Source organism: Lissotriton helveticus, chromosome 7 (assembly GCF_964261635.1).
Source record: "Lissotriton helveticus chromosome 7, aLisHel1.1, whole genome shotgun sequence".
NCBI classification, from domain to species: domain Eukaryota; kingdom Metazoa; phylum Chordata; class Amphibia; order Caudata; family Salamandridae; genus Lissotriton; species Lissotriton helveticus.
Genome location: NC_136068.1, coordinates 598,035,978 through 598,057,082, shown reverse-complemented (window position 1 = coordinate 598,057,082; position 21,105 = coordinate 598,035,978). Strand labels below are relative to the sequence as shown.

The 21,105-nt window shown below is 50.9% G+C and overlaps 1 protein-coding gene across 7 annotated transcripts in view; it reads left to right on the top strand.

Annotated features, from left to right (window-relative positions):
- Window positions 1-21,105, top strand: part of NSD1 (nuclear receptor binding SET domain protein 1) — a 1,209,044-nt gene that overhangs the window by 836,773 nt on the left and 351,166 nt on the right. For all 7 annotated transcript variants that reach the window (XM_078652779.1, XM_078652777.1, XM_078652781.1 and 4 more), the window contains one exon: window positions 5,761-5,884. In XM_078652779.1, the coding sequence (XP_078508905.1) occupies window positions 5,761-5,884 (124 nt within the window). The remainder of the gene's footprint in view (window positions 1-5,760; window positions 5,885-21,105) is intronic.

Below are 21,105 nucleotides of genomic sequence, written 5' to 3'. Positions count from 1 at the left end.
CGGGTGCTTCGGCTCCGGCGCCGCCGGCAACTTCGGTCCCGGCGCCGCAGGACCTCACCGGACCCGCTTCCGGATCCGGGTCGTCGCCGGTCGACCTCACGACCTCACCGGCGCCGGCCCCGAGGGTGTCGTGCCCGTTGTGGACGCCGTCCCCAATCTTCCCTTCGGTCCGACTCTGGCGCCGGAACAGCGCCGTTGGGCGCCGCTTCCGACGGCCTTTGGAGATTTTTATTTCCATGAGGAGGCCCAGTCTGTTGACCCTGAATTACAGGAGACTGGTGACGGAGGTGATTGGGAGGGGTCTGAGGACCCTCTGGCACAGGAGTGCCAGTCTCAAGAGGACTGGACATATGAGCTTGGGGAGGCCAGTGGTATTGACACCTCACCAGACACTGGATTTGTCTCCCCTCCCACCGTGGCTACGGAGTAGGGGGCTGCTTATAGCGTAGTGTTAACAAGGGCAGCCAAGGCCTTGGGCCTTGAGCTCCCCGTTGCGGCCGTGAGGACTAACCTCCTCACTGAGGTTCTTAAACCGCAGGCAAGATCCAGTGAGCCTCTGCTGCCGTTTAATGAAGCCTTATGTGACGTTCTTGTGGGCACTTGGTCCAAGCCCGCCACAAGTCCGCCTGTGGATAGGAACGTGGCCAGACGCTACCGCCCGGCTCCGGGCGACCCTTGCTTTTTGTCCACCCATCCCACCCCCAAGCGCCTGGTTATCCAGGCCTCCACTTCCCAGACCGCATTCCCGATGGCCCCGCCCGATCGGGAATCCAAGAGATACAAACAGTTCGGGAAGAAAGTGTTCTCGTCCCTGAGTTTGGGACTGCGGTCTGTCAATACCGCGTGTCTCTTGGGCCGCTACACCCACACCCTGTGGGACACGTTCGAGGACGTGCTGCCACAATGCCCGGAGGAGGCCCGGGCTAAACTCGCCCAAGCCCTCGTGGAGGGTCGAGATGCGGCACGATACTCTATCCGGTGTGGACTGGATACCACGGACTCACTGGGCAGGGCGATGGTAACGACGGTGGCGGTTCGCCGCCACGCCTGGTTGAGGACCGCCAATTTCTCGACCGATGTCCAGGCCACCCTCCTGGATATGCCGTTCGATGGCCGTCGCCTTTTTGGCGACAAGGCAGACCATGCGCTGGAGCGCTTTAAGGACTCCAGGGCTACGGCCAAGTCCTTAGGCCTCTCGGCCACGCGCCAGCAATCGGGTGCCTTTCGCTCCTTTCGTGGCCACGGAAGGGGCGTCCCCACACGTGCTGCCAGCCACGCACCGCAGAATACCCAGCAGCGCGGTGGCGGTCGTGGTAACCGCGGTGGCGGCGGAGGTCGGGGTCGGCGGCGAGGCCAGTCCACACCTCCCTTCGCAGCACCTGCCTCCAAGCCTTCCTAGTCCGAGCTTTCAGGCCCATGTGACGCCTGTGGGAGGCAGGGTTCGCCATCACCACTTCCACTGGCGCACTGTCACATCGGACAGGTGGGTGCTGCAAATCGTCCGAAGGGGCTACTCCCTCCCCTTCGAGGCGACTCCTCCAGCCATGCCACTGCAATTCCACCGCGTGTCGGGGGATCACTTGCAACTTCTGCAAGAGGAAGTCACGGCCCTCTTGGCCAAGGGGGCGATCGAGCGCGTTCCTGGGCCAGAAGTATGGTTTGGATGTTACTCCCACTACTTTCTGGTGCCCAAGAAGGGCAAGGGGGGCCTGCGCCCGATCTTGGACCTACGGAACGTCAACGTCTTCCTCCGTCAAGAGAAGTTCAAGATGCTGACTTTGGCTCAGGTTTTAGCTGCTCTGGACCCCAGAGACTGGTTGGTAGCGTTGGACTTGCAGGATGCTTATTTTCACATCCCCGTCCTGCCGGCCCACCGGCGTTACCTGCGGTTCACGGTAGGCCACGAGCACTTTCAGTTTACCGTGCTCCCCTTGGGCCTTACCAGCGCCCCATGGTTGTTCACGAAGGTGATGGCGGTGGTCGCAGCTCATCTGCGCAGGTTAGGGGTGTCAGTCTTCCCCTTCCTCAACGACTGGTTGTTGAAGGAGGGCTCGCCGCAGACAGTCGTCAGCCACCTCCAGACTACGGCCGACCTCCAGCATTTGCTGGGGTTCTCCATCAATGTGCCGAAATCGCACCTGTGTCCCTCTCAGAAGCTCCTCTTCATTGGAGCGGTTCTAGACTCGGCGCAGTTTCGGGTTTACCCTCCCGAACAGCGGGTTCGTGATATTCAGGCTCTGATTCCCATCTTTCAGCCTTTATCCCGAGTCTCGGTCAGGTTGACGCTGCGGCTTCTGGGGCTGATGGCCTCCTGCATCCTACTGGTGCGTCACGCCCGGTGGCGGATGCGGGCTCTGCAGTGGGACCTGAAGTTTCAGTGGGCCCAGCATCAGGGCAACTTGTCCGATCACGTCTTGATCTCGGAGGGCACTGCAAGACAGTTGCAGTGGTGGCTCACGGACCGTGATTGGGTCAGTGGCAGGTCCCTCTCCCTACCCCACCCGGGGCACGTAGTTGTGACGGACGCGTCCCTCCAGGGCTGGGGTGGCCACATGGGGGAGGCGGAGATCAGAGGACTCTAATCTCCGGCGGAGGCCCGGCTCCACATCAACCTGTTGGAGTTACGGGCGATTCGTCTAGCGCTGAAGGCATTCCTCCCCTCTGTCCGGGGGAGTATGGTGCAGGTGTTCACGGACAACACCACCGCCATGTGGTACTGCAACAAACAGGGCGGGGTGGGGTCGTGGACCCTATGCCAGGAGGCTCTGCGCCTCTGGCAGTGGCTGGAAAGTCAGGGTGTGACCCTGGTAGTTCAATACCTGGCAGGTTCTCTGAATGGCAGGGCGGACGAACTCAGCCGTCGGTGCATGATGGATCACGAATGGCGTCTGAACTCGGACGTGGCGCAAGGCCTCTTTCAGCAATGGGGAGAGCCTTGGTTAGATCTATTCGCCACCGAAGAGAACGTGCAATGTCATCGGTTCTGCGCGTTGGAATTTCCAAGGCGGCACTCTCTTGGAGACTCTTTTCGTCGCGAGTGGAGTTGCGGTCTGTTGTACGCCTTTCCGCCTATACCACCTCTGCCCAGAGTGCTGAAGAAGATCAGGCGCGACCGGGCCCAGGTTATCCTTGTGGCTCCGGACTGGGCATGAAGATACTGGTATCCCGAGCTACTCAGCATGTCAGTAGATCCCCCGATTAGTCTGCCCCTTCGGGAGAACCTTCTGTCGCAGCAGCAGGGGACGGTCCTCCACCCGAACCTGTCCAGTCTCCACCTACAAGCTTGGAGATTGAGCGGCGACAGTTGAGGCCATTTGACTTGCCTCCCGAAGTCTGTAACGTCATTCTGGCAGCCAGGCGTCCCTCCACAAAGTCGGTATACGCCTGCAGGTGGAACAGATTTGTGGCATGGTGCACAGCAAAGGCTGTGGATCCACTCTCTGCCCCCCTTTCTGAGGTTCTCCTCTTCCTTCTTTCTCTTGCCCAGCAGGGCTCTGCTCTGGGCACTGTCAAGGGCTACCTTTCTGCCCTTTCTGCCTTCTTGAGGCTCCCTGATCAGCCTTCTTTGTACAAGTCCCCTATTGTAAATCGCTTTCTTAAGGGCATCACGCACATGTTCCCTCCTGTAACCTTCGTGATGCCCCAGTGGTACTTGAACCTCGTTCTTACCTTCCTGATGTGCGCTCCCTTTGAGCCACTTCACAACTGTCCTCTTCGTCTTCTGACTCTAAAGACTGCTTTCCTGGTTGCCATCACCTCTGCCAAGAGAGTGAGTGAGCTCCAGGCCCTTTCTTGTACTCCACCTTTCCTTTCTGTCCATCCGGACAAGGTTGTGTTGCGTACTAAGCCATCTTTCCTGCCCAAGGTTGTCTCAGCCTTCCACATCGGGCAGTCCATCACCTTGCCGACCTTCTTTCCGCCTCCGCATCCCTCTAAAGAGGAAGAGCGGCTCCACCGTCTGGACCCAAAACGTGCGCTCTCATTCTATTTGGATCGCACACGCCAGTTCCGGGTGGATGACCAACTTTTTGTTGGCTACGTGGGTGCTAAGAAGGGGAAGGCGGTACACAAGCGGACCATCTCCCGGTGGATCATCTTGTGTATCCAGGCATGTTACTCCATGGCTAAGAAGGAGCCCCCTGTTGGATTGAGGGCTCATTCCACTCGGGCCACGGCAACTACAACTGCCCTGGGCCGGGGAGTGCCCTTACAGGACATTTGCCAGGCAGCTACGTGGGCATCGCTGCACACGTTCGCACGGCGCTACTGCCTGGACAGTCAAGTCCGGGGGGATGACTTCTTTGGCCGTTCTGTCCTCGAGGACTTTCTGGTGTGATTATTGGTTCGCAGACCCACCACCGTGGTTGGTATTGCTGGGGTATCTATTCTAAGGTAAGGAATCTATCACTAACGTGTCTCTTTCAGATGCACAAGTTACTACTTGTGTAACGATATATCTGTAAGAGACATTAGTTAGTGATAGATTCGTTACCGACCCACCCATCCTCCCCGTTCTGCGAACCGATATCTAGGGTTAGGGTTATCCCCTTTCAGGGCCCTAGTTTCAATGGCACCAGTGTTGGTTTTTAACATGGCTCAGCGCTTCTGGCGCGGAAAAGCTGTGTCTAAGAACTGACGTCAGCATGCGGAGGCGGCGTCTAAGTACTCCGATGACGTCATCACAGCGCCCACGACGACGGACGCGAAGCCGCAGACGACGCCTACCGACGCGCAAGGGTACTGCTACGCAAAACATTTCCGGATCAAGTCTGACGCTTGGGGATATTCTAAGGTAAGGAATCTATCACTAACTAATGTCTCTTACAGATATATCGTTACACAAGTAGTAACTTGTGCGATACTGCTGATTAACTGGGCAGGGAAATTTCCACAACGGTGGCGCTACGCCGTCATGCCTGGTTGAGGACGACTGGTTTTTCAGCAGTTGTCCAGAATACTTTGATGGACATGCCCTTTGATGGCACTCGCCCTTTTTGGTGATAGGGTGGTTTCCACATTGGAGCGTTTCAAGGACTCTCGGGCCACGGCCCAGTCCTTAGGCCTTTCGGCCACACATACTCCTCCCGCTTCTAACTTTCGTTCCTTTCGAAGCTCCCGAAGGGGCGTACAAACACGTTCATTTCAGAACAAGCCTGTGCATCAACAGTCCCAGCGCATCCGCGGACGTGTGCCTCGCAGAGGCGGGTTGTGTACAGAACTGACGTCAGCGCGCATGGGCTCGTCTAAGTAGCTCCAGTGATGTCTTCTCTGCGAATACAACGCACACGGAGCCTATCGACGCGCAGGGGTACTGCTGAGGAAAGCTTTCTGGATCCAGTCTTAACGCCCGAGGGTTATTCTATGGTAAGAAATCTATCACTAACTAATAGTCTCTTACAGATATATCGTTACACAAGTAGTAACTTGTGCATTTGTCCAAATGAGTTATTGAATAATCCGATGTTTAGGCACTGTTTAAATTTCTAGAGAACCTCCCCAGCCTCCCAGCTGATCCTGTGGGAAACTACTTGTTTTGCGAAATTGAAAGATATATGTTTTGCACATCAATAGCCAAATAGCATAGTATTGTCATGTTGGTTGATTGTTGTTGATTGGTTGATTGTTGGTAACAGACATACAAAATATGAAAAATTAATGGATTATGTTTTTCCAGGTGTGCTGAAAATCGAGACATTGTCCTGTGAAGAGAAAGGGTTAATTCTCAGGTCTTAAGCATGTTGTGTGTTGATCCTACTGTAGATGTGTGAGAAGCCCGGGGAGCTGCTACTGTGCGAGTCTCAGTGCTGTGGGGCCTTCCACCTGGAGTGCTTGGGAATGACCGAAGTCCCATCTGGCAAATTTGTCTGCAATGAGTGTTCTACGGGTAAGTCAAAAACATATCACCCACTAACTGCTTCCAGGCTTTTTTTGTTACCAGATATACAGTCTAAAAGTTTAACTCTTGGGCTCAGAAACATTTTGGGGACATTATAGTTAATATGTATATTTTAAAACTGATATGAATAATTAAAGTTGTGTTGCCAGATGTGGGTATTTGTGGATTTGCCAGATGTGGATTTTGAAAGAGTTTAAAGTAGGTCAAGATGGTCATTTAAGAGGATCAACTCTATGAAGCTCCTTTCCATTCTTCAGGCAATATTTCCTCATATCCTCTGTAGGAGAGTGGGGTCTGCAATCCTATGGTCACCCCAGATTTTTGCTTTTTGCTTCACTGATTTACGACTTTCCCTGGCTGTGGGCCTGCTAATCAGACCCACAGCCTAACAGTTCTCTCTCTAAATTGACAACCATGTACTTTAGGTGCATTTACCAATTGGTACTGGGCCACCTTATCAGTCCCTGTACCCAGGGCATAGGTGTACCCAGGGCCTACCAGGGGCTGAAGCATGTATTATGCCACCCCTGGATGGCCATCTAAATCTGACACAACTGGCTGCATGACAGCTGGGGCAAGGTGGTGTAAACACCCCTTGCTGTAGATATAGTATACCTGTATCTAACCCTAAAATGGACACATATATTCCCATCAGTCACTCCTATGGCAGGCCTTATCAATCCTGAAGGCAGAGTGCTTGGAATTATGTGAGATGGTGCTCTGGCATGAGCTGAGCCCGTTTGCAGCTTGCGGAACCAAGTCCTAATAGCTGTTCCATGATACCGCTATACCATATACTCTTAAGTGCATTATCAACCTCGCGGTTAAATGCCAACTCTGGTATAACATTATCAAAACATGTCGAGTAAGGTGTCATACGAATTGGAATACTAACCCCTCGCCAATTCTGGCGACGGGGGTAGCATTCCCCCCTTCTAGAGGGACACGACATGTATGTAACTGCGAACCCCGGTTAAAGTTAACTCGAGCCTCAGCATCACAAAATGGATGCTGCCACCATAGACACAAGTCTGACCTCCTGCTGCTGGGAGTCCTTCCAGCGAGGATGGCCTGGACAAAGGGTTTCCTGCCTTGGGAGGTGCTAGCACCACCCCAGACAGGATTTTGTGTATTGAGGTAGGGAGGCCTGAAAGGAATGAGACATGCCTGGGGCACACAAGGTGCCCTGTGCATACACCGGTTCAAACCAGTTGCTGGGGCATCCCAGCCCCAGCTCTGGCGGGAAACCGGACAAAGGATAGGGGGTGTAGCCACCCCCCTTCCTGGTTCCACCCAGGGGAGGGACCTAGTCAGTAGTGCAGCCCCCCCTTCAGGAGAATAAAGGTAGGAGCTGGTCCCATTCCAAATTAGATTATCCTGAACTATTCAACAACAAGAAACTCTGGCCTTCGACGTTCTGCTCCACAGAAGACTGAAGAATCTCCCTTGTGGACAAGGAGTGTCCACCCTGCAACTGCAGGCACCATCAAGCGTCCAGCGGCTTCACTTTGTCGTCTTCCCTCGAGGATCCAGACTTCAGAGCCCGATGAGACCCGGATTCCCAGACCTCTCCGACCTCAACTCACATCTGCAGCAAAGCTGAGACCCGTGGGTGCGACGAGACACGTGGGACCGGCCATCTTGAACGAACCTGCACTTCGCTTCCAGCACGACTCCCGAGGTAAACTCGATCAAGTGCTTTGGGGACTGAGAAGCCCCATCCCCGACAAACCTTTGAATCTTTGCTGCTGGTCTGGTTGCTCCAGACTGGCCCTTGCTCCGTTCCAAAAGAGGGGCACCCCGGACTCTCCTAGTCCGCACCAGACGCTTTCTTCACTCACCGCGTGGGTTGCCTTTGCCAAGGACTGTTGAGTCCCAGCCCGGATTAGACACCGCCGACAGCGAGAGCCTGCGTGGGACAGCTCGTGCCTCCATCCTGGTCGTCGAAGACACCTCCTGGTCCACGTGGCTGCAGAGTCAAGCGTCCACTCTTCACCTGATCGTGACGTCAACATCTGGTTCCTTCCTGGTTCCACTCCAGTCACTGGCTAGTGACTGTGAACATTGTCCCCTCTGCTTTCAGGTCTCCTTCTTCAACAATCCACCCTTGGATTGCACCGGACATCTTCCTCCTGGTCGCCTGCAGCATCTTTTCTTTCAGGCTCCATTGACTTCAACGCGAGAACCCGACGCACTTTAAACCCTATGCACCCGCGGCCCGTGGGTGAGGTAACAAGAGCATTTCGGTGCTCAAGGGTAGTTTAACTGTCCTAGTGTTCAGTTCCACCGTCGTTGTCGTCCTATCTAGTCAGGAGTGTCCGTACTCACCTTTTTCTTGAACTGTACTGTCCATAGACGCTGTTACGCATCTCGCGTGTGAGTTCACACTCTGCACACCCGTTCCGTGGGCCTCCTAGTACTTACCTGAAGTTAGTATAACGTGGTCCCAACGATCCTACAGCCTCTGGACAGCTCCATTTCCTTTATCGACTCTCACATTCCTCTTACTTAGTATATTGTTTGTCGTGCCCCTAGGGCACCATTGTAATTTTGTGTGACTTGTAGTATTTTTCGTAAGAGATTGTCATGTGCTTAGCCCTCTGACCTCAAAGAGTTCAGAGGTGTTGTTATTAATAAATATACTGTTTATTTTCATAACAACCTGTGTGGTGTCCTTTCATCTGGTATTCAAGGGGTTATATTGTGGTAAAACAGCTGGCTTCACATGCCAAAAGAGTTTAGCCTAAGACTGCTTTGTCCATGCTACCATTAGGATAGCTGGTCTATAAGGTTGACTTACAACCAATCACCATAAGGGTTGTTTGGACTGATACAAGGTGATCACTAGAACTAGTGAGCATCATATATCAGGCCAACTTTTCACATTGGTGGCAGCGGTGGGATTTGAGCTTGCTGTTGTTTTTACCACATATCTTGAAATATCATTTGAAAGATCACATAAGGTACCTAGGTACATATAACAAGCTTAGAAATACTCTGAGTTCTACTGAACCAGCTGTTGTAGTAGAAAGTGCCTAGCACACCCTGACTACAACTCTTAGCAAGGGATCAGTAGGAAAACCCATAGTGTAGGTAGGTGCATCACTTACACCTCACTAGAAGCATGTCTACCCATGGAGAGTCTTCAGAGACTCCCCAAGTGGTTAGTGACCCTCCACAGGTCCTTTCCAGATATGCAGCTCTCAGTTTCCAGGAGATGACAATTGTGTACCTCCAGGAAATTGAAACAGGGTTCTAACCCTACCACTCCTTTTCTGTTAGGTCTCTTAGAGACATATGATGCTAGAAAGGCTTCTAACACAGATGGGAGCATGCCCCCCTTAGAAGGTACCCTTGGAGATCCAGACCTCCCTGAAACAGAGAATGTAGAAGAGGAGGAGGAAGAAGAGGACACCTCTGGGGATGAGGCAGACAAAGGCCCTGAGTTAGTCAGCAGGCTTACTAGGGCCAACTTAGACCTCCATAGGGAAGGATCTGGGGGACCCCCAGTACTGACCCTGAGCAGGCCTAACTTTGGAGTTAGAAGAGATAGGTCTCATTCTAGGGACTCCAATAGATCTGTGCACTCTCATGCCCCTGCTCAGAGGAGAATGACTGTTCCCCAGAGGAGAATGACTTCCCCTCAGAGGAGAGAACATGAAGCAAGGATGAGACAGGCTAATCTGAGGATCCAGAGGGAAGTAAAAATAGTGCCCCCCTATAAGACAGGGGATGACATCCACAAGTGGATGACTGCTTTGGAGAGAGCCTGCAAAGTACAGCAGGTACCCCAGAGTCAGTGGGCAGCTATATTGTGGCTCTCCTTTGAAGGTAAAGGTAGAGACAAGCTCCTCACTGTTAGAGATGAGGATGCTAATGATTACCAAGTCTTGAAACTTGCTCTGATTGATGGGTTTGGCTTAACCACTGAACAGTACAGGTTGATGTTCAGGGATACCCAGAAAACTCAGGCTCAAGATTGGACTGACTTTGTGGATTGTGTCACTAAGGCTTTGGAAGGCTGGTTACTGGGAAGTAAAGTTACTGATTACATAGGATTGTATAATCTAATTATGAGAGAGCAAATCTTAAATAATTGTCAGAACCAGTTGTTGCATCAGCACTTGATTGACTCAGATCTGACCTCTCCCCAAGAATTGGGAAAGAAGGCAGACAGATGGGTCAGGACAAGGGTCAAGCAGCAGAACCAGGGTGGTGGCCAGAAGAAAGCAGACCAGAAGGGTAATGAGAATAAGCAAAATGACCAGAAGTCTTCAACAGGGCCCCAACAACCTAAGGAGGGTGGGTCCCAAACTTCCCAAAAGAAGAAGAATGATGGTCCTAAGAAACCATGGTGCCAATACTGTAAAAGTAAGACTCACTGGTTTAGTGAGTGCACCAAGAAAGGCCAAACTCCTACCACTACTGTCCCTAAGACACCTGCACCCCCTAGTACAGTTAGTAGTGGTAGTGTACCTCCCAAGGCTATAGTTGGGTTAACCCTGGGAACTGAGGTGGGTTCTGACTTAGTTAGAATTCCTACTCAGGCAGTTCTTGTTTGTACTGGGGACATGGATATGACCCCTACTGTAAGTCCTAGTACTCTGGGCAAATACAGGCAAACGCCTTTAATCAATGGAAAAATGGCTCAGGCCTACAGGGACACATGTGCCAATGTCACTATGGTGACACCAACATTTGTGGACCCTGACCATATCATGCTAGGTTCAGATTACCTAGTGACCAATGCTAGCTATGTCACTACCAATCACAGTATGGCAGTTGTTAATTTCTCCTGGGGAGGGGTAACTGGCCTCAAAAGGGTTGTAGTTAGTTCAGACCTCCCAGTAGATTGTCTTTTGGGCAATGATTTGGAATCCTCACTGTGGTCAGATGTGGAGTACAGGACTCATGTAGAAATGCTAGGTCTCTCCTCACATGTCCTTGCTGTGACCAGGTCACAGGCCAAGAAATGCCCAGCTGAACAAGTGCTGGATCCTGGAAGAATGGACCAGACACTACCCAAGAGAAGGAATGGTAGGGTTAAGGCAGAGCCTTCCCCCTTGCCCCAGGTTGAGGATCAGCCCTCTCAGGAGGCTGACCCAGAGACCCCAGAAGGAACTGTCCTAGAAGAACTTGAGCCTGATCGGGTTGGGTTTCTTGTGACAGGGGGACCTTCCAGGGCAGACTTGAGGCAGGCCCAATTAGATTGTTCCTCTCTTGAACCCCTCAGACAGCAGGCTGCTGCTGAGGCTGCAGGGAATGCTACAGGTGCCCATAAAGTTTATTGGGAAGATGGACTCCTATACTCTGAGGCAAGAGACCCCAAGCCTGGTGCTACCAGGAGGCTGGTCATCCCCTTGTCTCTTAGAGGTTTTCTTCTCACCTTAGCCCATGAGATTCCCCTTGCAGGTCACTTAGGCCAGAACAAGACTTGGGACAGGCTTGCCCCACACTTTCACTGGCCTCATATGTCTGAAGACACTAAAAAGTTTTGTCGCTCATGTGTCACCTGCCAAGCCAGTGGCAAATCAGGTGGCACAACAAAGGCCCCCCTTATACCACTACCTGTGGTGGGGGTTCCCTTTGAAAGAGTGGGGATTGACATTGTTGGACCAATGGACCCCCCAACAGCATCTGGGCACAGATTTATACTGGTGGTAGTGGATCATGCCACCAGGTATCCAGAAGCTATTCCCCTTAAGACCACTACAGCTCCTGTTGTGGCCAGGGCCCTACTTGGAGTTTTCTCCAGAGTGGGGTTTCCTAAGGAGGTTGTCTCTGACAGAGGTGCAAACTTCATGTCAGGATACTTGACTGCTATGTGGAAGGAATGTGGTGTCAATTATACATTCACCACACCCTATCACCCACAGTGCAATGGGCTTGTTGAGAGATTCAACAAGACTCTCAAAGGGATGATAAAAGGATTACCTGAGAAGCTCAGGCGAAGATGGGATATCCTTTTACCCTGCCTCCTGTTTGCTTACAGAGAGGTCCCACAGAAGGGGGTTGGTTACAGCCCTTTTGAGCTTCTGTTTGGGCACCCTGTAAGAGGACCCCTATGTCTTGTGAAGGAAGGATGGGAGTTACCTCTCAAAAAGCCTAAGCTTGACATAGTGGACTATGTACTTGGTCTCCGCTCCAGGATGGCAGAGTACATGGAGAAGGCATCTAAAAACCTTGAGGCCAGCCAAGAACTTCAAAAAGCTTGGCATGACCAAAAGGCTGTCCTAACTGTTTACCATGCAGGACAGAAGGTGTGGGTGTTGGAGCCAGTGGCCCCAGCAGCTCTCTAAGACAAATGGTGTGGACCCCACATCATCATTGAGCAAAAGGGAGAAGTCACCTACTTGGTGGATATGGGAACTCCCAGGAGCCCCCACAGGGTGCTTCATGTAAACAGGCTCAAAGCATTTGTCAACAGGGAGGACATGGGCTTGCTCAAGGCCACAGATGAGGGGCAGGAGGAAGAGAGTGACCCTCTCCCAGACCTGCTCACTCAGAACCCTGATGATGGGTCAGTAGATGGTGTAGTCTTTTCTGACAGCCTCTCTGCTCATCAACAAGAGGATTGTAAACAGGTTCTTCAATCCTTCAGGCAAATGTTTTCACTGACCCCCAGTCAGACAAACTGGTGCACCCATGAGATGGACCCTGGTGACAGTCTGCCTGTCAAGAGTAAAATCTACAGGCAACCTGACCACGTCAGGGACTGCATAAAGAAAGAAGTCCAAAAGATGTTGGAATTGGGAGTCATTGAACCCTCAGAGAGCCCTTGGGCTAGTCCTGTCGTTCTAGTGCCTAAACCTCACACCCAGGATGGTAAGAGAGAGATGAGGTTTTGTGTAGACTACAGGGGTCTCAATGCTGTCACTAAGACAGATGCCCATCCAATACCTAGGGCAGATGAACTGATAGACAAGTTGGCTTCTGCAACTTTCTTAAGTACATTTGACCTAACAGCTGGTTATTGGCAGATCAGGTTAGCTGAGGAGGCCAAGGCCAAAACAGCATTTTCTACCCCAGGAGGTCATTACCAATTTGTGGTGATGCCCTTTGGTTTGAAAAATGCACCTGCCACTTTTCAAAGGTTGGTGAACCAAGTTCTCACTGGGTTGGATGACTTCTGTGCAGCATATCTAGATGATATTGCTGTCTTTAGTTCCACCTGGGAGGATCACCTGATCCACCTGAGGAACGTTTTGTAGCCCTGCAAAAGGCAGGCCTCACTATCAAGGCTACTAAGTGCCAGATAGGGCAGAGTCAGGTTGTGTACCTGGGCCACCTTGTGGGTGGAGGCCAGGTTCAACCATTGGAGAGCAAGATGAAGGCCATAAAGGACTGGGCTCCTCCAACCACCCAGACACAGGTCAGAGCTTTCTTGGGCCTGTCTGGTTACTATAGGAAGTTTGCCAAAAATTATGGGTCCATTGTGACACCACTTAATGACTTGACAAGCAAGAAAATGCCAAAGAAAGGTCAGTGGACAGTTAGCTGTCAGAAGGCATTTGATGACCTAAAGCAGGCCATGTGTACTGCACCTATTCTCAAGAGTCCTGACTATTCCAAAACCTTCATTGTCCAAACAGATGCATCTGAGTTGGGTGTGGGAGCTGTTCTTTCTCAACTGAATATTGATGGTCATGACCAGCCCATTGCTTTTATAAGCAGAAGGCTGACCCCTAGAGAGAAACGTTGGTCAGCTATAGAGAGGGAGGCCTTTGCTAAGGTTTGGGCCCTGAAGAAGTTGAGGCCCTACTTGTTTGGAACTCACTTCAAGATTCAGACCGACCATAAGCCCCTCTTATGGCTAAATCAGATGAAGGGTGAAACCCCAAACTTCTTAGGTGGTCCATTTCCCTACAGGGGATGGACTTTACAGTGGAGCACAGACCAGGGACTGACCATGGCAATGCAGATGGTCTCTCCAGGTATTTCCACTTAGAACAGGAAGACTCACCTGGTCAAGGTTAGTTTAATGTCCCTAAGTTTGGGGGGGGGGGGGGGGGTTATGTAGGAGAGTGGGGTCTGCAATCCTATGGTCACCCCAGATTTTTGCTTTTTGCTTCACTGATTTACGACTTTCCCTGGCTGTGGGCCTGCTAATCAGACTCACAGCCTAGCTGTTCTCTCTCTAAATTGACAACCATGTACTTTAGGTGCATTTACCAATTGGTACTGGGCCACCTTATCAGTCCCTGTACCCAGGGCATAGGTGTACCCAGGGCCTACCAGGGCCTGAAGCATGTATTATGCCACCGCTGGATGGCCATCGAAATCTGACACAACTGGCTGCATGACAGCTGGGGCAAGGTGGTGTAAACACCCCTTGCTGTAGATATAGTATACCTGTATCTAACCCTAAAATGGACACATATATTCCTATCAGTCACTCCTATGGCAGGCCTTATCAATCCTGAAGGCAGAGTGCTTGGAGTTATGTGAGATGGTGCTCTGGCATGAGCTGAGCCCGTTTGCAGCTTGCGGAACCAAGTCCTAATAGCTGTTCCATGATACCGCTATACCATATACTCTTAAGTGCATTATCAACCTCGCGGTTAAATGCCAACTCTGGTATAACATTATCAAAACATGTCGAGTAAGGTGTCATACGAATTGGAATACTACCCCCTCGCCAATTCTGGCGACGGGGGTAGCATTCCACCCTTCTAGAGGGACACGACATGTATGTAACTGCGAACCCCGGTTAAAGTTAACTCGAGCCTCAGCATCACAAAATGGATGCTGCCACCACAGACACAAGTCTGACCTCCTGCTGCTGGGAGTCCTTCCAGCGAGGATGGCCTGGACAAAGGGTTTCCTGCCTTGGGAGGTGCTAGCACCACCCCAGACAGGATTTTGTGTATTGAGGTAGGGAGGCCTGAAAGGAATGAGACATGCCTGGGGCACACAAGGTGCCCTGTGCATACACCGGTTCAAACCAGTTGCTGGGGCATCCCAGCCCCAGCTCTGGCGGGAAACCGGACAAAGGATAGGGGGTGTAGCCACCCCCCTTCCTGGTCCTACCCAGGGGAGGGACCTAGTCAGTAGTGCAGCCCCCTTTAGGAGAATAAAGGTAGGAGCTGGTCCCATTCCAAATTAGATTATCCTGAACTATTCAACAAGAAGAAACTCTGGGCTTCGACGTTCTGCTCCACAGAAGGCTGAAGAATATCCCTTGTGGACAAGGAGTGTCCACCCTGCAACTGCAGGCACCATCAAGCGTCCAGCGGCTTCACTTTGTCGTCTTCCCTCGAAGATCCAGACTTCAGAGCCCGACGAGACCCGGATTCCCAGACCTCTCCGACCTCAACTCACATCTGCAGCAAAGCTGAGACCCGTGGGTGCGACAAGACACGTGGGACCGGCCATCTTGAACAAACCTGCACTTCGTTTCCAGCACGACTCCCGAGGTAAACTCGACCAAGTGCTTTGGGGACTGAGAAGCCCCAGCCCCGAGCAGCCCCTGCACCGAAGATCAGCCCTCCAGCATCCACGAGATCTGCGTGGGGCCCGTCTGCTTGGTTCCTGCTCGACGCGTTGTCTGGTCACTTGCCGGCTGCTCCGTTCCAAAAGAGGGGCACCCCGGACTCTCCTAGTCCGCACCAGACCCTTTCTTCACTCACCGCGTGGGTTGCCTTTGCCAAGGCCTGTTGAGTCCAAGCCCGGATTCGACACCGCCGACAGCGAGAGCCTGCGTGGGACAGCTCGTGCCTCCATCCTGGTCGTCGAAGACACCTCCTGGTCCACGTGGCTGCAGAGTCAAGCGTCCACTCTTCACCTGATCGCGACGTCGACATCTGGTTCCTTCCTGGTTCCACTCCAGTCACTGGCTAGTGACTGTGAACATTGTCCCCTCTGCTTTCAGGTCTCCTTCTTCAACAATCCACCCTTGGATTGCACAGGACATCTTCCTCCTGGTCGCCTGCAGCATCTTTTCTTTCAGGCTCCCTTGACTTCAACGCGAGAACCCGACGCACTTTGAACCCTATGCACCCGCGGCCCGTGGGTGAGGTAACAAGAGCATTTCGGTGCTCAAGGGTAGTTTAACTGTCCTAGTGTTCAGTTCCACAGTCGTTGTCATCCTATCTAGTCAGGAGTGTCCGTACTCACCTTTTTCTTGAACTGTACTGTCCATAGACGCTGTTACGCATCTCGCGTGTGAGTTCACAGTCTGCACACACGTTCCGTGGGCCTCCTAGTACTTACCTGAAGTTAGTATAACGTGGTCCCAACGATCCTACAGCCTCTGGACAGCTCCATTTCCTTTATCGACTCTCACATTCCACTTACTTAGTATATGGTTTGTCGTGCCCCTAGGGCACCATTGTAATTTTGTGCGACTTGTAGTATTGTTTCGTAAGAGATTGTCATGTGCTTAGCCCTCTGACCTCATAAAGAGTTCAGAGGTGTTGTTATTAATAAATATACTGTGTTCGAGGCATATGGGCTGCAGATGGTACATTTATGAATAGATCGCCATCTGGTGTTGGGCTCGGATGATTGCACTTTGTTTTTCTTCTGGAGAAGTCTTTGTCGTCATAGGTGACTCCTCCTCTCGGTGTTATTGCGCATGGGCATCGGCTCCATCCTTAGATTGTTTTTTTCCGCCATCGGGTTCGGATGAGGATCGAAGCGCTCCGGACCGACTTCAACAAAGAAGGTTATAACCGGCGCGTATTCCTTTCCAAATCGACGGTATCGTTATCGAACGCGACTTCACTCCATACCGACGCGATTCGAAGGACGACGACTACGAGAAACTCGACGTAGTCCAGCCCGGGGTCCATGGAAAGGACTCCATTCAAAAAATGTCCAACGTGTGGTGCTAAGTTCCCACACAAGGACCTACACGAAGTGTGCAACCTCTGCTTGTCCCCTGAACACGAATCCAGGGACTGTGAGGCCTGTGCAGCGTTCTCGTCAAAGTCGACGATTAGAAACCGTCGAGCCCGAAGACACGAGGTATCGAGAATGCAGTCACAAGCAATCCCGGAGCTGTTCGAGGACCAGCACCCAGAAGAGGAGGAAGAAGAGGCCGACGAGGCGGGGTCAGAAGCGGACGAGTCCGACGTCGAGGAAATCGACGTCCAACAAACCGTGAGTGACGACGTCCCTTTACCGAAAAACAGACCCCGCACGGTGTCGACCCCGCCCTCGAGCCCGGTCAGACAACCGAAAAAAGTTTCCAACGCCCCGCCTTCGAGCCCGGCAACGAAACAGAAACCGAAACACTCGGTCCCCCATCATAGTGGTTCCGGTTCCGATAAACCGACCACATCGACACCGAAGCACCAGGTCAAGGAAAGCTCGAAGTCGAAGCAGTCCATGTCGACACCGAAGCACGCTTCGGCGCCGAAAACACCCTCGACACCGGGGACATCTTCGATACCGAAGAAGTCGGATCCGAACAAAACTTCGGCACCGAAAATACAAATGGACATTTCAAAGAAAAAACACCTTTCGGAACCGAAAACTGCGGTACCGACACAGGAACACGGAACGGATCCTAAACAAAAGACTTTGTTTATTGACCCAAAGACTGGCAAGGTAGTCACAGAACTACCTAAAAAGAGGAAACATGAACATTTGGACGACAAGGCTCATCCAAAGAAGAGAACAATGGGGACGAATACAACTCCTCCCCCTTCTCCCAAACCTCACACACCATCTTCGCCTATTCCTCACAATAGGCCAGATATTCCTCCCACACGTCCATCTACACCTACAACAGATGGAGAGAGTGACACAGGGGAGGGGGGACACCCTGGGGATGATGAGGACACAATCCCAGAGGAGGCAGACCCATGGGAGGAGTATAATGTGGGATCAGGTAATGATACCGACCTTGAGTCATATCCCTCAAAACCTTCACCTCCTGATGACAATACTGGGTTTGCACAACTCATTACTAGAGCAGCAACATTTCATAAGGTAGACCTACATACAGAACCTCTAGTACAGGACTTCTTATTAGAGACACTACCTTCTGCACAAAAAACATCAGGAACACTACCAATGCTAAAAGGCCTTCTCAGTCATACATCAGAGATATTCAAAGACCCAGTGAGGGCTAGGGTATTGAACCCAAGAATTGATAAAAAATATAGGGCAGCTCCAAAAGACCCAATATACATTAAGGGACAAATTCCTCTAGACTCACTAGTGGTCACAAACGCTCGCAAGAGAGCAAACTCTTTATCTACAGGAGAAGCGCCACCTCCTGACAAAGAGTCTAAACTAATAGATGCCTCTGGCAAGAGAGTAGCATCTCAAGCGGCAAACAGTTGGCGCATAGCTAATACGCAAGCACTACTTGCAAGGTATGACAGAGCGCATTATGATGAGTTAGAAACACTCATCAAACATCTCCCTAAAGAACATCAAAAGAGAGCTGATCAACTTATACAAGAAGGGAAGTTAATTACTAACACTTCAATAAAGTGCGCCCTAGACGCGGCAGAAACTGCGGCAAGGTCGACAAATACAAGCATCATGTTAAGGAGACATGCATGGCTCAGAGTGTCAGGATTCAAACAAGAGGTACAAACCTCGTTACTTAATCAACCTTTTGATGGGAAAACACTTTTTGGCACAGGGACAGATGAGGCCCTAGAAAAAATGAAAAAGGATACAGAAACGGCTAAATCAATGGGAGCATTGCAGCAGCCGACACAAAGAGGTTCCTTTCGTAGATCCACCTATAGAGGAGGATCCAAAAGTACAGGTACAAACCAACAGCAAACCTCTTTTACACCTACATCACCCAGAGGTAATTCTAGAGGTGGATACAGGGGTAACAACAACAAGGGTAGAGGTCGCGGAAACAACAACAACCGCAACTCTCCAACCCCAAAACAGTGACTTCATAGAGCTTCCCCCAGACCATATAACACCGGTAGGGGGACGCCTATCACAGTTCCTACCTGTCTGGGAAAACATCACATCAGACAAGTGGGTAAGACAAATTATCCAACATGGTTATTGCCTAGAACTCACAGCTACCCCACCAAACATCCCCCCCAAACAGCGTCCAATGAAACAAGATCACCTGACACTGTTAAAACAGGAAGTAATATCACTGCTAGAAAAGCATGCCATAGAGAAGGTTCCACAGCACCAACAGGGAACAGGAGTATACTCCCTATACTTCCTAATCCCCAAAAAGGACGGGTCTCTAAGGCCAATACTGGACCTAAAACCTCTCAACGCATACATAAATTCGGAACATTTCCACATGGTCACGCTCCAACAAGTACTTCCTTTACTGAAGAAAGGGGACTTTCTTTCTACACTGGATCTAAAAGACGCTTACTTTCATATCCCTATTCACAAAGCCCACAGGAAATACCTCAGGTTTGTGGTAGAAGGACAACATTATCAGTTCAAAGTCCTCCCATTTGGTGTCACGACGGCACCAAGGGTGTTCACAAAATGCCTGGCAGTGGTAGCAGCTCACCTAAGAAGACAACAAATTCATGTCTTCCCATACTTGGACGACTGGCTAATAAAAGCCAGGTCGCAAGAGGAGTGTCTGCAACACACACAAAAGACAATTCAGCTACTACACCAGCTAGGGTTCACGGTGAACTACACAAAGTCACACCTACAACCAAACAAAGTTCAACAATATCTGGGGGCTACCATAGACACAGAAAAAGCCAAAGTGTACCCCAACCCAATCAGAGTCCAAGCAATGCTTACAATCATTCAGAGATTTCAGCCACAACACTCACTAACAGCAAGAGTGTTCATGCAGCTATTAGGCATGATGTCATCCTGCATACTGCTAATACCATATGCAAAACTACAAATGCGTCCGCTACAAGAATGCTTAGCGACACAGTGGAATCAGGCTCAAGGACAGATTACGGATCTGGTGTTGGTAGACGACCGCACACACCGCTCTCTGAAGTGGTGGAACAGAACAAACATTACCAAGGGGCGGTCGTTCCTAGAGCCAATTCCACAGGTGACAATAACAGCAGACGCATCGCTCACCGGATGGGGAGCACATATGGACAAATACACAGTACAAGGAAGGTGGAGTGTGCAGGAAAGAACACTGCACATCAACTATCTAGAACTACTGGCAGTGTTTCTAGCATTGAAAGCCTTTCAGATACATGTTATCCACAAAGCAGTCCTGATCAGAACAGACAACATGACAGCAATGTATTATATTCAAAAACAGGGGGGGACGCACTCTCTCCAATTATCCAGACTAGCACAGGAAATTTGGAGATGGGCCATTCCTCAAAACATCTATCTGTTAGCCGAACACCTACCAGGAGTTCAAAACCAGATAGCAGACATCTTAAGCAGACAGTCGGAACAAATACACGAATGGGAACTGCACCAACAAATACTGCAGCCATTCTTCCAAAGATGGGGACAACCAGAGATAGACCTATTTGCCACTCATCAGAACGCAAAATGCCAAAGCTTCGCGTCCAGGTACCCACATCACCTGTCGCAGGGCAATGCGTTATGGATAAATTGGTCCAACAAATTTGCATACGCTTTTCCCCCTCTCCCACTAATCCCATTAGTGGTCAGAAAACTGCAACAACATTCAATGACCATGATACTAGTAGCACCCACGTGGGCAAGACAGCCGTGGTTCACCACGCTCCTGCAACTCTCACAAGTGCCACATAAAAAGCTACGAATTCTACCCATGCACCTTACACAGAACCATGGAGAAATAATGCACCCAGATCCAACTCAATTGAACTTAGCGATCTGGCTCCTGAAATCCTAGAATTTGGGTACTTAGATCTCCCCCCAAATTGCATGGAAATAATTAAACAAGCGAGACGTCCAACCACCAGAGCATGCTATGCAGCTAAGTGGAAGAGGTTTGCTATACACTGTACTAATAACAATATCAACCCTCTAGACGTATCAACAAGGGAGATTATTTGCTACTTGTTACACTTACAGCAATGTAATCTAGCGTACACATCTATCAGAGTACATCTAGCAGCTATAGCAGCATACCTACAAAACAGGCAGCGCATATCACTGTTCAGAGTACCAGCGATAAAAGCATTCATGGAAGGTCTTAAAAGAGTCATTCCACCAAGATTACCACCTTCCCCAGTCTGGAACCTCAACGTAGTACTCACCAGACTAATGGGGCCACCCTTCGAACCTATGCATAGGTGCGAAATACAATTCCTTACATGGAAGGTGGCATTCCT